Below are 14,109 nucleotides of genomic sequence, written 5' to 3' on the forward strand. Positions count from 1 at the left end.
ATAATTGACTTAGAAGCATATCCCTTTGATGCATATTAATTAGACAGGGCACATTTCCAAAGCTAACGGTTTCTATAGATTAATTTATCTTGAAAACAATTATACGATAAGTCAATAATCTTATATCTCTCTCACGGAATTATTTGTCTTTTTTGTTTAAATTAATTAAATTCATTAATTAATTCATAAAATAATTACAAATTTTTTTTCCCCAATTTTCCTGTACATAGGCAACCAGTTTTACTTTAGTGTAAAGCTGATTTCTCTGGTTTGACTTTTGTCACTTATAGGTTAGTAACAGTCTGATAATGAACTTATTAAAAAGCAATTACTTATTGAGCAGTATTGATTAATTTAGAAGTGAAGAATAAAAGTTGAATGTTAAATATATACGTGTTGTGTACTATATATTGCAAAAAAGTGTTTACAATTGTTTTGCGAATGCGCACAGTTAATGACACGCCCATTAAATTCCGTTATTCTATCTTGTTTTGTGCAGACGTCTGGTTTATTTCCTTTTTTTCTGGATAATTTTTGAAAAGAAATTCGCAGTTTCTACAAATTTATATGTAATTCTATTTGAAATTGAAACGAAGCAGATATTATTGTACGTATTATTTTTTATTTCTATTGAAAATCTATAAAATATGACGCATTTTTTCATTATCTTAACCTCAAATCTTTTTAGCCGGTTGAGTCATAATTTTAAATAATATATACACGTATACATATAATATGGCTTGTTAACAATTTATAAAATAATACAAATAAATACTAAAAATATTAATTATTCTGTTGGTTTTACTATTTGAGTTTTTTCCAAATAGTTTGAAATTATTTTCGTTTTGTCATTTTTCAAATGTTTTTAATACTTGAAAATGTTTATTTTTTTATATTTTAAATTTCAAATAAAACATTTTATCAAGTTTTCCTCAAATTATGCGATAATTTCTCGAAGGCTTTTTATATCACCTGATAAGTTTCACAATCATAGAAACTAAGTTATCGTTTTCTTTTGTAATTTTTTTTCATTTGTGAAAATTAGACAGAACTTTGGAGAGTCAATTAGCAATAACTTTAGTAATGTAATTTTAGTTTTTATTTATTTAATTTTATTAATGTTAAGTTAATTTTTTTTATACTAATGACGAAAATTTAATATTTTGTAAACTAATATTTCCATACATTTAAATATTTCTTAGCTGCATTTAATTTATTTTTCAAAATACTTTCAGGAAAAATTTTACATCCGAAAAAGAACGAAAAATCGACATTTTTATTATTTGTAAATTAATTCACAAACTTGCAAAATAATTCGTTTCAAAAATGTGAATTTACGGAGAAATTATTTTTCAAAAATATAGTCCTGAAAATTGAATAATTCCGTTTATGAATTTCCCTCTTTGAATAAAATTCTTTTTTTTATTTAATTCATTTTGTTGGAATTAAATTCTCTTTGAAAGAGTTTCTCTTTTGAAAGAAATTTTAATTTCTGACAATTGGCTTTTCCAAATTTATTATTTAAAAAAAGGACGAATTTCATAAAAAAAAACTAATACAGAGATTTTAATTATTAATTAAAGGTTTCCATTGATGAGCAAAGAGAGAAAAGTTTGACAAGAATCAGAAAAAAATAGAAAATGGATTCAAAATCACCATATTTGGAAGCAATTCAAGGAATTCCGGGAAAAACGGCCAAAGAAAAGTATGAATCTCTCAATAAAATAATAAATCAAACGATTGAGCATAAAAAAGTACCGGGTGATTCAAAATCAAAAACAATATACGGATCGGAAATTCCCAAAGATTTGGAACCGCTTATTACGACGGAAGTTGCAAAAAAAGAAAAAAAATCGGAAGATATTGTCACAGCGTTCAAATCAGATGACGCTGTCATTATAAATAGAGCATTGCAAGCCGATTGGTTTTTTGACGGAAGTTTAAAATCGATAACAAATTTCAATTATTTTTCGAAAAATATTTTCCCCGAAGTGTCCGTGAATACGAGAACAAATATTATAAAACGTTTGTCACAATGTTTGGGACACAAAAAAGAATATGATTTAGCGAAAGAATTTTACGAGGGTTTGGAGAAACTTTACAATTTAAAGCAAGCGAGACCACTCTTATCAGCTTGTAGTGAAACTTATCTCGCGGAAATTGTCAAAAACAAAAATATCAATTTACCCAAAAAATTGATAAATCGTCTATTTTCCAAATATCCGCAATTGGTTATTGATTATTTCAAATTTGGTTCTCCGTCTCGAGGCAATGAACGTGTTGTAAACGCTGCAAATATCGAAGATTACTGCGACATTTTACCGAAATTAATCAAAAATCACGTTAACGATTTTATCGATATTATCAATTCACGAGAAAATTCTTTGAACGTCAACTTGGGAAAAAAATGTGCGGAATATTTTTTACAAAGCGAAAATGGTCTCGAAAATTTGATAAACACACCGAAAAAATTTCTCCCCTTACTATCGTTGAAAATTGTCACGAAAAAATTAAATAAAGAACAATTTGAATTAATGTTCCGAAATATATTTCCAAAAAAATCCGATGAATTCAATTTTGATGTAATTCTCTATTATCTTGAATTCCAATCGCCAGAAATGAAATTGCCCTTAATTTTGAACACATTCAAAAATGTCTATGGAATCGATCTTTTGACATTGGACAATAAAGTGACGGTAAAAATGCTTCTGATGTTGCCAAGCGAAGATCGAATTAAAATCGTTAGGCAAAAATTACTCAAGGAGACTGACGATAAAAATCCTTGGAAAAATTGGGACGAATGTTGGACTTGCTATTTGCCATCACACGAGTCAATACCAAAATTAAAGGACGAAATGTCGAAATCAAAAAAAGTTGATGATCGAATACCTCTCATTGGAAAATTATTATACACTTGTAAAGTTAATCAGAATGACGATGATTTGATTCAAGTTCTACAATACTTTTCATCGAAACATCGCAATGAAGTCTCGTATTTTTGGACAATTTTCTATGACAATCTTTTGAAAATATTCCCCCTCGAGACAATGAGTAAAAAATTCTGGGAGATTTTAAACGAAATGATACAGAGATCTTACGTGAAGAATATTCTCATGGAGAGAATAGAAATTTCCGAGCAACTTTTGGAAAAATCAATTCACTACAATTTAATCAACAATCTTTCCATTGATGACCGAATGACAATGTTGGCCGAATTAAAAATAATTGGTTGGAACAGTCATTTTAATATAATCAAAGAAAATCCCAAATTCGAGAGAATTTGTTTAGAAAAATTTCTCGATCTTATTCCGCGTAAATTTCCCGAAGATCATACAGCGTGGAAGGATAATAAATTGGATACGATAAAATATCTTGTCAATGATATTTACGATTACAACAAAAGAATGAAATTGTCCGCCATGAAAAATCAACAAAAATTCTTAGAGAAGGAATTCACGATTAAAAACTATCCCTGGCTGTTGGATGAACTGAATAAAGTGATTCACACCGAGGACTTTAAATATCACTACAAAATTGAAGACGTCAGGGAAATTTTGTCTGAGAATGAACCGGAATTATATCGGGAATGGTTTCCGGACGAGGAAAAAATTGCGAAAGTGGACAAACAGGAGGGCTTGAATTTACTCAAGAAAAATCCGGAGAAAATTGTCCAAAACTGGCAAAAATATTTGGAAAGTTGTGAGCAGAATCTCTATTACGTTCATACAAGAAAATTCCTTAAAAAATCCATCTGGTATTCGGAAATTCCAATCAAATTTCTAGAAGAGACGTTAAGGAAATTATCCGAGGGAAATGATAATTCGATAATGATTCTCGCTCTCCTACTTCCGGGGAGCGAATTTGAGAAAAGAATTCAACACCTAGTGCCAAATTCGGAAAGGATGGACATCGATGGAGACGATGCGAGAAATCTTTACTCGCAAGCTTCTTCAATTCCGCCAGCAATCAATGAATTAAATCCCCCACCACCTTTGGAATTAGTCGCGAAATTTTGCCAAGGCGATTATTTACATCTCGGCGTGACTTCATTGATGAACATCGCTCGTCGTGTCTCGGTCCATCAGGTCACCGCATTTGCCTTGACATTAATTTCCAAACCAATTTCCGTCAAAAAACACGCAATTCGTCTTTTATCCGTAGTCTCACCCTCGGCAAATTTCTACGAATTTCTCCAACATATGTGGACCACGGAAACCCATAAATCAATCCGTGAAATTGTCTTCGAAAAAAGTTATCAATTATTTTGCACTCAACCATCGGTGGCAACGTGGAATTTAATAAAAAATATGATAGAAACCTTAAAAGTTGACGATCGTGAATGTTTCGATCTACTAAAAAATCTCTCAAAAATCCCCAATGATTATTTAGAGAAATATTTCCAAATTTCCCTACAGAGAATCGAAAAATTGATAACACTTGGCGAAAGCAGTTCGTTAATTTCCGTAAAATTACGTTTATTCTCCCAATTAGAAGTCGAACATTGTCAATTTTTCTCCGAAGAATATTGTCAATATTTATTGAAAAATTTCACTTTTAATTTTGAGAATAATATCGAGATTCTCCAAGCTGGTCGTGTGTACGCGACACAAATTTTCCTCAATGATAAAAATAAACTCGACACTCGTTTGACGTATTTTTGTAATTTATTGCAAACGGTTATTAATCAAAACTGGAATAAATCACATTCGGATAATTGTCGTTTCTATCCGATACGAGAATTATTTTCCAAACTTGTCAACGATTTGTATTACACCAAAGATGGTGATGTAAAAATACTTAAGGCACTTTTTAATTTGTTTGAAAAATCCATACCACCGGTTCAAGATTTTCGATCATATTTATTATTGTACTTTGGTATTCATTTAAAGGAATCGGAATTTCAGGGAAAAGTTTTTGCTACTACGATTGGAAAAGAATTATCGTCGATTGTTGCAATTTTTTCCCCTGAAATGCTCTGTGAAATTGGCAAATTTTTAGCGTCATTTTTAAATTCAAGTCAAATGCATACCGATAATGATATAATTAAATCGGTGATTCAATCGTTTATTGAGTTAAATGAAATTTATTCGTCAATTATTGCCGTAACTATTTTCGCTGAATTTCATACGAAAATCTCAGATGATATGTATAAAAATATTGTGGAAAAATTACGTAAAGTGAATCATCCAACAGTTCAGACAGTTTTGAATAATCATATAATTGACGTTACTTTGGATGATGTTTATCGTGGAAATAATTAAGTGTGTAAATAAAAATTCTCGAAAATTTTTAAAAAAATTTTAAAAAAAAATTTTTGAAATTAATTTTTTAAATCAATTTTTAAATTAAAATTAAAATTAATTTTTAAAAATAATTTGTTGAATTAATTTTTATTATTAATTTTGTGACTTAATTTTTATAATTAATTTTGTGAATTAATTTTTATAATTAATTTTTTTAAATTAATTTTTTGAATTAAAATATTCGGATTGCATCATCACATTTTATTAGAAGCAAAAAAGAGTAATAAAAAAGAAAATTGAGAATTTTTATTAAAAACATTTGGCGACATGTGTGTCAATAATTTCCGATAAAAATACGAGTTTACAATTTCACGATACGAATTACGAATATATATAAATTAAATACAGTCTCTAATATAAATGCCTCTAAATTGAATTTAGAGGAAAAGATTAAAAAAAACAAGATATCTGCTTTTTTGCAATTAAAAATATTTTTTCTATTTTATATAAATATACCAAAAAAATAGTAAATATTCTATAATTTTTTATAAATTAAGCACTTTTTTGATAAATAAATTTAAAAAAAAATTATAAGTAAATATTGAAAAAAAATTGTAACAAAAATATTGAAAAAAAAATGTAACAAAAATATTGAAAAAAAATTGTAACAAAAATATTGAAAAAAAAAATTGTAACAAAAATATTGAAAAAAAAATTGTAACAATAATATTAAAAAAAAATTATAACTAAATAATATTGAAAACAAAAATTGTAACTAAATAACAGTGAAAAAAAATTGTTAAGTACATTAATTAAAAACATAAAATACAAAAAAAAGAAATTATAATTTAAGGAAAAAATATTTTAAAAAATAGAAAAATAAACTAAAATTAACAAAAAATCAAACTTAAAGCTTTAGGAAATGAAAAATTTTCCCAAAAAAAAATCTTTGCGTGATTGCTTATATGCGTGAAACTTTTTTAGCGACACTTTTGAAAAAAACTATGTAAAAATTATTAACTACACTGTTTATTTTTATAAGGAATGAAAATATTATTTTAAAAAATAATAATAATTAAGGAATTATTATAAGCAGCTATTTTGTGATCAAGAGTTTAAATACCACACTTTGTTAATTGAATATGAATAAAATTGTTTATATGGCTTTATATTAGTGTATTCTATAATATTATTCCTGATGGCTTTTAGAATTTGATTTTACGCTTTAAATATTTCATAATAAATTTCGTTTCTGAACAATCTCGATATTATTGATTAGTAATTACTTTAATTTATTTTTATCAATATATGGAAATATTAATTTACAAAAAAAGACAAAGTAAAAAAAAATTTTAATGTTATTTCTAAATTTATTGCAATATTAACAATAGTATTATTTATTAAAAAATTAAAAATTGTTTAAATTTAAAAATATTAAATTTTATAACTCAAAACGAACAGTACCTAATTAATAAGTGCTGATAAATTAATGAATGATTAAATTTTATTTTAATTTTATTCAATAATATTTTGAATTTGAGTTTGAATTAAATTACATCATTTTTATTATTGGAATGCCTATTGTATTTAATTATTTTTTAATTTTTAAAAATTATTTTTGAATTGTTAACATTATTTTTAATTGCGGTAAAATTATTTTCCAATTTGTTAAAATTATCTTTCAATTATTAAAATTATTTTTTAATTAATGTTCCTAAATATTTTTGAACGTAGAAACAAACGACAATATTTTTGTTTTACTTTTAATTTTTTATTTAATTAAAAAATATTTTCTATTTAAAAAAAATTAATTCTCAACTGAATATTTGTTGAATTTACATTATTTTACAATTTAGTGCAGTAATTTGTGAAAATATTTAAATAGAATAGAACAAATTTTATCAATTTGAATGCTCACAATGCTAACGTGTAATTATAATAAATTGTTAAAATTATTTTTCAATTTTTGAGAATATTTTTTATTCATTAAAAAAATTAATTTCTAATTTGGAAGATTATTTTTTATTCATTAAAAAAATTATTTTATAATTTTTAGAGAATATTTTTAAGTTTAAAAAATTATTTTCTAATTTTTAGAGATTATTTTCATTTAAAAAATTATTTTCATTTTCTGAGATTATTATTTAATTAAAGAAAAATTATTAAAAATTATTTTAAGTTTATTTTTTGATTTAAAAAGTACTTTTTTATTTTTCCAATTGACTCATCAGAATTAAAAATAAATTTCCAATTACAAAGATAAAATATTATATGAAATGTTTGAAATTCCGGTTTTTACGTCATTCTTTGTGGGCAAAGTAGCGAACTGCTGATTATAACAGTGCTTATAGCTTCGAGGAGAATAATAATTTTTATTTACAGAGAATAAATTTTATTTCGAAAGCAAAAGGAGAGGACAATGCATAAAATAATACAAACTAAATTTGGATTAATTCGAGGCCTTGCGAGGACAAATGTCCTTGGTGGAAACTATTTTTCTTTCAAAGGAATACCGTACGCCGAACCGCCTGTAGGCAAATTACGATTTCAAGTATGTTTCATATAATAATAAATTACCATTTCCCCTTTATAAGCGCCTAGTCATTATTACTTGTCATTTATGACAAGTAATATAAAGTTATTAATTATTATTAATTAAAAATCGTTTCAAAAAGGAATTTATCAATAAAAAATTATTTTTAATCTCAACAATTTATTTTTAATCTCAATAATTTATTTATGATATCAAAAAATTATTTTTTATTTTAATAAATTATTTTGACCCTGAAATTATTTCGAATCTGAATCAATTATTTTTAATTTCAATAAATTAGTTTGAATCTCAATAAATTGTTTCTAATCACAATAAATTATTTTAAATCTCAAATTATTTTTGAATTTCAATTTTGAAATTCAATAAATTATTTTGAATCTCAATAAATTATTTCTAATCACAATAAATTATTTCGAATCTCAAATTACTTTTTTATCTCAATGAATTATTTTGAATCTCATAAAGTATTTTTAATCTCAATAAATTATTTTATTTATTGAAATATTAAAAATTATTTTTTGAATAATAAATCCTTTTTTTTATTGAAGGACTAAAAATTATTTCTCAAATTATAAATAAATTTATTTATTTGAAATAAAATTTTTTTTTCAATTAGAAATCGTTTTATTTACTGAAAAATTAAAAATAATTTTTTCAATAATAATAATAAAGAAAATAGAACGAAAATCTAAATAATGTTCTGTTTTTTCAAAATTAGGATCCAATACCGTGGACGAAAAATTGGAAGGCCGTGAGGGATGCAATTGAGCATGGAAATGTTTGCGCTCAATTTGATAAAATCACAAACTCCATTCATGGAAGTGACGATTGTCTTTATTTGAATGTTTATACAGAATCTGTAGAAAATGAAATTCCCCTGCCAGTCATGGTTTGGATTCATGGAGGAGCTTTTCTTTTCGGATCAGGGAATGAAGATTTATATGGACCCGATTATCTTCTCAAAAGAAAAATAGTTCTCGTGACTATGAATTATCGACTCGATGTCTTAGGTAATAAACCGATTAATTAATGAAAAAAAATATATTCAATTTTAAACTCTTTCGAAAAATCCATTTTTAATTTGTATTTTATTTCGAATTTTTTTTATTTTATTCTATATTTTTATTTTCATTTTATTTCAAAATTTTTTTTCATTTTATTCCATAATTTTATTTTCATTTTATTTCGTATTTTATTTTGTATTTTAATTTTCATTCTATTTAGTATTTCATTTTGTATTTTAATTTTTATTTTATTTTGAATTTTATTTTGAATTTGAATTTGCATTTTAATTTTCATTTTATTTTAAATTTTATTTTGCATTTTAATTTTCTTTTTATTTTGAATTTTATTTTGCATTCTAATTTTCATTTTTTTGAATTTTATTTAGCATTTTCATTTTCATTTGAATTTTATTTTGATTTTTATTTTAAATTTTATTTTGCATTTTAATTTTATTTTTATTTTGAATTTGAATTTTATTTTGCATTCTAATTTTCATTTTTTGAATTTTATTTGGCATTTTCATTTTAATTTGAATTTGATTTTTATTTTAAATTTTATTTTGCATTTTAATTTTCATTTTAATTTAATTAACCTCGTAATTTTGCAGGTTTTCTTAATCTGGGAATTGAAGAAGTGCCGGGAAATCAAGGACTAAAGGATCAAGTAATTGCACTTCAATGGGTGAAAGAGAATATATCAAAATTTGGCGGCGATCCAGAAAATGTTACAATATTTGGCGAAAGTGCGGGAGGCGCTTCTGTACATTATTTAACTCAATCCCCATTGGCGAAAGGTAAAATTGAAAATTCAGAGGAATTATTTTCACTAAAGAGAGAGAGAGAGAGAGAGAGAAAAAAAACAAAAAAATTTACCACCCTCTTTGAATGTTTAATTAAATTCAACAGGTTTATTTCATAAAGCAATTTGTCAAAGTGGCGTCGCCAACAATACTTGGGCGAATATGCACGAAAATCCAATGCATTATGCTTTAAAATTGACAAAAAAATTGGGAAACAATTCAACGGATCCCGTGGAGATGATGGAATTTTTGAAGACTGTCGATTCGCACAAAATAATCGAGGCCCAAACGACAGTTATCACTAAATTGGTAAGTAAAAAATTTAAAATAAACTAAATAATTAATTAAAATAAGTAAATAAAAATGAGTAAAAATAAAATAAAATAAATGAAAATAAATAAAATCAAACAAAATAAAATAAATGAAAGTAAAAAAAAAATAATTAAAACCAAATAAATTGAATTAAATTAAATAAAAGGGGAAAAATTATAAAAAATTAATTTCCACTTCTAGAAAGATTAAAAATGTTTAATTTTTTTCAGGAGAGATTTAGATTGCATTTCACCAGTGGTCCGACGACGGATAATAAATCAAAAAATCCTTTTATGCCTTATCCAATATCTCTTGATAGTTTAAAAGAAATTAAAATTCCTTTGATGCTTGGCTACAATTCGCGAGAAGGACTTATTATGCTCGCAGGTTGAATTATTCATAATTTATTAACAAGAAATATTTTTATTTCTTTCATAATTCTCCTAAAGTTTTGAACGTTCAAATAGTAGACGAAATTTTATTTCTATTACCTGAAATATTTTCAAAAAAATTACCAAATAAAAAATAAAACTAATAAAATTAACTAAAACAAAACATTTATTTTAGTCGAAAATTAATTTTTGATTCACTAATTTTTTAATAAAAAAATACAAATTAAACGAAGTAGAAAAAAATGTCCTTTATTTGAACGTTTGAAACTAGAAAAATCTTTCTTTTTTTCGTCTAATTAATTTAAATTTTAATTTCGTTCAACTAAAGTTATGAATTATTAAATCAGGAATAAAAAAAGTGTAATTTTATTTCTTTACTATATTTTTAGAGAAAAATTTTTGTAACTATTTTTGTTCACAAAAAATAGAATAAATTATTAATTTCAATAATTAATAAAAATTAATTAATTTCGTATTGGTATTATTTTTAGGAATGAACGAGAAAAACTTTGAACAATATGATTTGCGATTCCCCGAACTAATACATCCGAGTTTCGTCGATTGGCTGAAAGAAAGAGGCATAACGCTACAAGAATTACGTGAATTTTATTTTGGAAATAGAAAAATAACTTCGAAATGTTCAGTGGAATATGCGGATTTGGTTGGCGATACGTTATTCGTCAGTGGATTGCACGATGTGGCTAAAGTTCAAATTAAAAAAAAAGGGACTTCACCTTTTATGTATCAGTTCACCCACGATATTGGAGCGTCGTTTATGAAAAAAGTTCTCAGCGTCAGTGAGCCAGGTAAAACAATTTTTAATGAAGATTTAAAAAAAATTCTTTTATTTTTTTAATAGTGGAATTTTTTTTCTTAACGTGTGGAAAATTTTTATCTTTCAGGCGCTTGTCATTTTGACGAAGTACAATATTTATTTCACATTGGAGCATTAAAAATGTTGGAACTACCATCGCCGTTGACCGATGCAACTGAGCGGAAATTAATGGAGAGAATGACGAAAATGTGGACTGACTTTGCAAAAACGGGGTAAATTAAATTTAAAAATAATAGAAAAAAATTTTAAATTGGAAAATTAATTAAATTAATTAAAAAATTGAAAACAATTCACTTGCTTTGAACGTTTAAATGAACGACATATTTTTTATTTTAAATGTTTTCGCTAAATAATTACTCATTGTAATAAAAGTCTTAATTTTTACAATTAGACTTTATAATTTATTTTTGATAGTCAAAATTTTTTTTTAGTGACACAAAATTGTTGTAATAAATTTAATTTCAAGAAGAAAGAAATTTTCGTTTATTTAATCGTTCAGTGCTTTTAGGATAATCTAAATTCGTTTGAATAATAATTTTCAATAACAGAATTTCCTATGATCCTCGAGTTTTGAACGAAATTTTTCACCAATGTAAATATGTATTTTCAAAAAAATTACCGATTGCCACGAAGCAAAGACAAAATTAAAATTAACAGTTAGAATCTAATTTTTTTTTAATACGTCACGCAAAATTGTTGAAATAAAGAAAAATTAAAATTACATTTAACTAAAATAAACTTTTTCGACTTTTTTCGACTTTTCTAAGGAAATATGACTTTTTTTCGACTTTTTTGTGAAAAAATGCGACTAATCGACTTTTTCGAGATTTTTTTTTAGTAAAATACGACTGTAATTTTAAAAATTTTTCAAAATTGAAAGAAAAAAGTTTGAGTTAAAAAAATGTTCTGTTACATAATATTTACAAATGTCTTTCAAATTTTTCAAAAACATCAATAACTTCTTTTTTAAATAAATATTTAATTATTATTTTTCCATAGGAATTAAAATTCTTCAAAAGATTCAAATTCAAACCTTTTTGAAATTAAACAACTTATAAAAAATTGTTATAAAACATGAAGAAATCGATCACTCCAAGTCTTCGACTCGGAGCAATCGATGTCTTCATGTTTTATAATAATTAAAGAGGATCGAGTGTTAAAATCATTATTTTATATTATAAGACTTTATAAAAAAAAATAATTTTTGAATTATTTTTTATGAAAATAATTGAATTATCGGGAACAAATTTATAAATAATTAGTAAGTAATTGAATTTTGCAGAAGAATTTTGATATTTACAAAGTTAATTGAAATTTTGAGAAGAATTTAAAAAAAAATTTTGAAAATAATTGAATTTCTGCGAAGAATTTTCTTACTTTTGAAGATAATTGAATTTTGCAAAGAATTTTATCATTTTATATATATATTTTTTTTTATTTTGAAAATAATTAAATTTTCAGGGTGAATTTTATTGTTTATGAAGATAATTAAAATTTTGAAGAGAAATTTTAAAAAAAATTGAAAATAATTGAATTTCTAGAATGAATTTTATTATTTATAAATATAATTAAAATTTTGGAAAATAATTGAATTTCGGAGAAGAATTTTATTATTTATAAAGATAATTGAAATTTTGAACAGATTTTTTAAAAAATCTTTAAAAATAATTGAATTTTGCAGAAGAATTTTGATATTTATAAAAATAATTGGAATTTTGAGAAGAATTTAAAAAAAATGTTTGAAAATAATTTAATTTTTCTAAAGAATTTTCTTACATTTGAAGATAATTGAATTTTGCAAAGAATTTTATCAGAACTTTTGAAAATAATTAAATTTCCATGATGAATTTTATTATTTATGAAAATAATGATAATTTTGACGAGAAATTAAAAAAAAAATTTTGAAAATAATTGAATTTCTGCGAAGAATTTTATTACTTTTGAAAATAATTGAATTTCTAGGATGAATTTTATTATTTATAAAGATAATTGAAATTTTGACAAGAATTTTATTAAAATTCTTTTGCAAATAATTGAATTTTAGAAAAGAATTTTATTATTCACAAAGAAATTATAAATTAAATTTATAATTGAAATTTTGAACAGATTTTTTTAAAAGTAATTGAATTTTGCAGAAGAATTTTGATATTTATAAACATAATTGAAATTTTGAGGAGAATTTAAAAAGAATTTTGAAGATAATTGAATTTTTGCGAAGAATTTTATTACTTTTGAAAATAATCGAATTTCAGAGAAGAATTTTATTAAATTTTTTTTAAATAATTGAATTTCGGAGAAGAATTTTATTATTTATAAATATAATTGACATTTTAAAGAGAATTTTTAAAAAAATGTTAAAAATACCTAATTAAAATTTTGCTATGAATTTTATTAAATTTTTTAAAATTTTATTTCGGATTGTTTGATATTAATGTATCTGTTGTCGAGAAATGTGATATTTTTTTTTTATTTTCATTTGGAACTTTAGGAACATAATTATTCTAAAGAAACTTAAAAATTTACTCGACGAAAAAATTGATTATTAATCATTTTTTTCAGAAATCCAACGCCGATGGCATCGGAAGAGATTCCTCTGAATTGGGAGCCAGTTGATGATACTACACATTTCAAGTGTCTAAATATTCAAAAAGATTTGAAATTAGAAACAATTCCAAGCTGCGAACAATTATTTTTAACACGAAGAAAATTAAGAAATAAACTTTAATTCTTGGTGCATTTTTAAAAAAAATTTTAGAAGAACAATTTATACTTTTTTGATATCTGAGTTGTGGTAAGAAGTCGTGTTTAATTATTGTAAGATATTTCTACTTTTTTATAAAAATATTGTAAATAATAATAATGAATTTACGTAATTTTTTAATTACACGAGATCAAAAGAACTGTTGTGTAAAATAAGTTGTAAAGATAATTTAATTAGATTATTCTAATTTATGTCTAATTTCATTAGA

The 14,109-nt window shown here is 24.0% G+C and overlaps 2 protein-coding genes across 10 annotated transcripts in view; one reads left to right on the top strand and one right to left on the bottom strand.

Annotated features, from left to right (window-relative positions):
* The window catches only part of LOC122501958 (calcitonin receptor-like), a 314,998-nt gene that overhangs the window by 8,032 nt on the left and 292,857 nt on the right, over nucleotides 1-14,109 (bottom strand). The window lies entirely within an intron of this gene.
* LOC122501940 (esterase B1-like) lies at nucleotides 273-14,004 on the top strand. 2 transcript variants are annotated; one of them, XM_043611733.1, is made up of 9 exons: nucleotides 277-607; nucleotides 7,626-7,794; nucleotides 8,516-8,807; nucleotides 9,410-9,595; nucleotides 9,708-9,910; nucleotides 10,144-10,300; nucleotides 10,797-11,111; nucleotides 11,208-11,352; nucleotides 13,700-14,004. In XM_043611733.1, exons 2-9 carry the CDS (start codon nucleotides 7,663-7,665, stop codon nucleotides 13,863-13,865), a joined length of 1,596 nt encoding a protein of 531 aa, XP_043467668.1. In that variant the 5' UTR covers nucleotides 277-607; nucleotides 7,626-7,662; the 3' UTR covers nucleotides 13,866-14,004. The 2 variants fall into 2 exon arrangements, with proteins under 2 accessions (XP_043467667.1, XP_043467668.1); XM_043611732.1 differs by lacking the exons at nucleotides 7,626-7,794; nucleotides 8,516-8,807; nucleotides 9,410-9,595; ... (3 more) ...; nucleotides 11,208-11,352; nucleotides 13,700-14,004 and adding an exon at nucleotides 1,584-5,798 and having other exon boundaries at nucleotides 273-607.

Source organism: Leptopilina heterotoma, unplaced genomic scaffold (genome assembly GCF_015476425.1).
Source record: "Leptopilina heterotoma isolate Lh14 unplaced genomic scaffold, ASM1547642v1 Lhet_219, whole genome shotgun sequence".
Taxonomy (NCBI): domain Eukaryota; kingdom Metazoa; phylum Arthropoda; class Insecta; order Hymenoptera; family Figitidae; genus Leptopilina; species Leptopilina heterotoma.

Excerpts from the sequence above, each read along its gene's own strand:
- LOC122501940 (XM_043611732.1), top strand. The coding sequence starts at position 1,641 with ATGGATTCAAAATCACCATATTTGGAAGCAATTCAAGGAATTCCGGGA.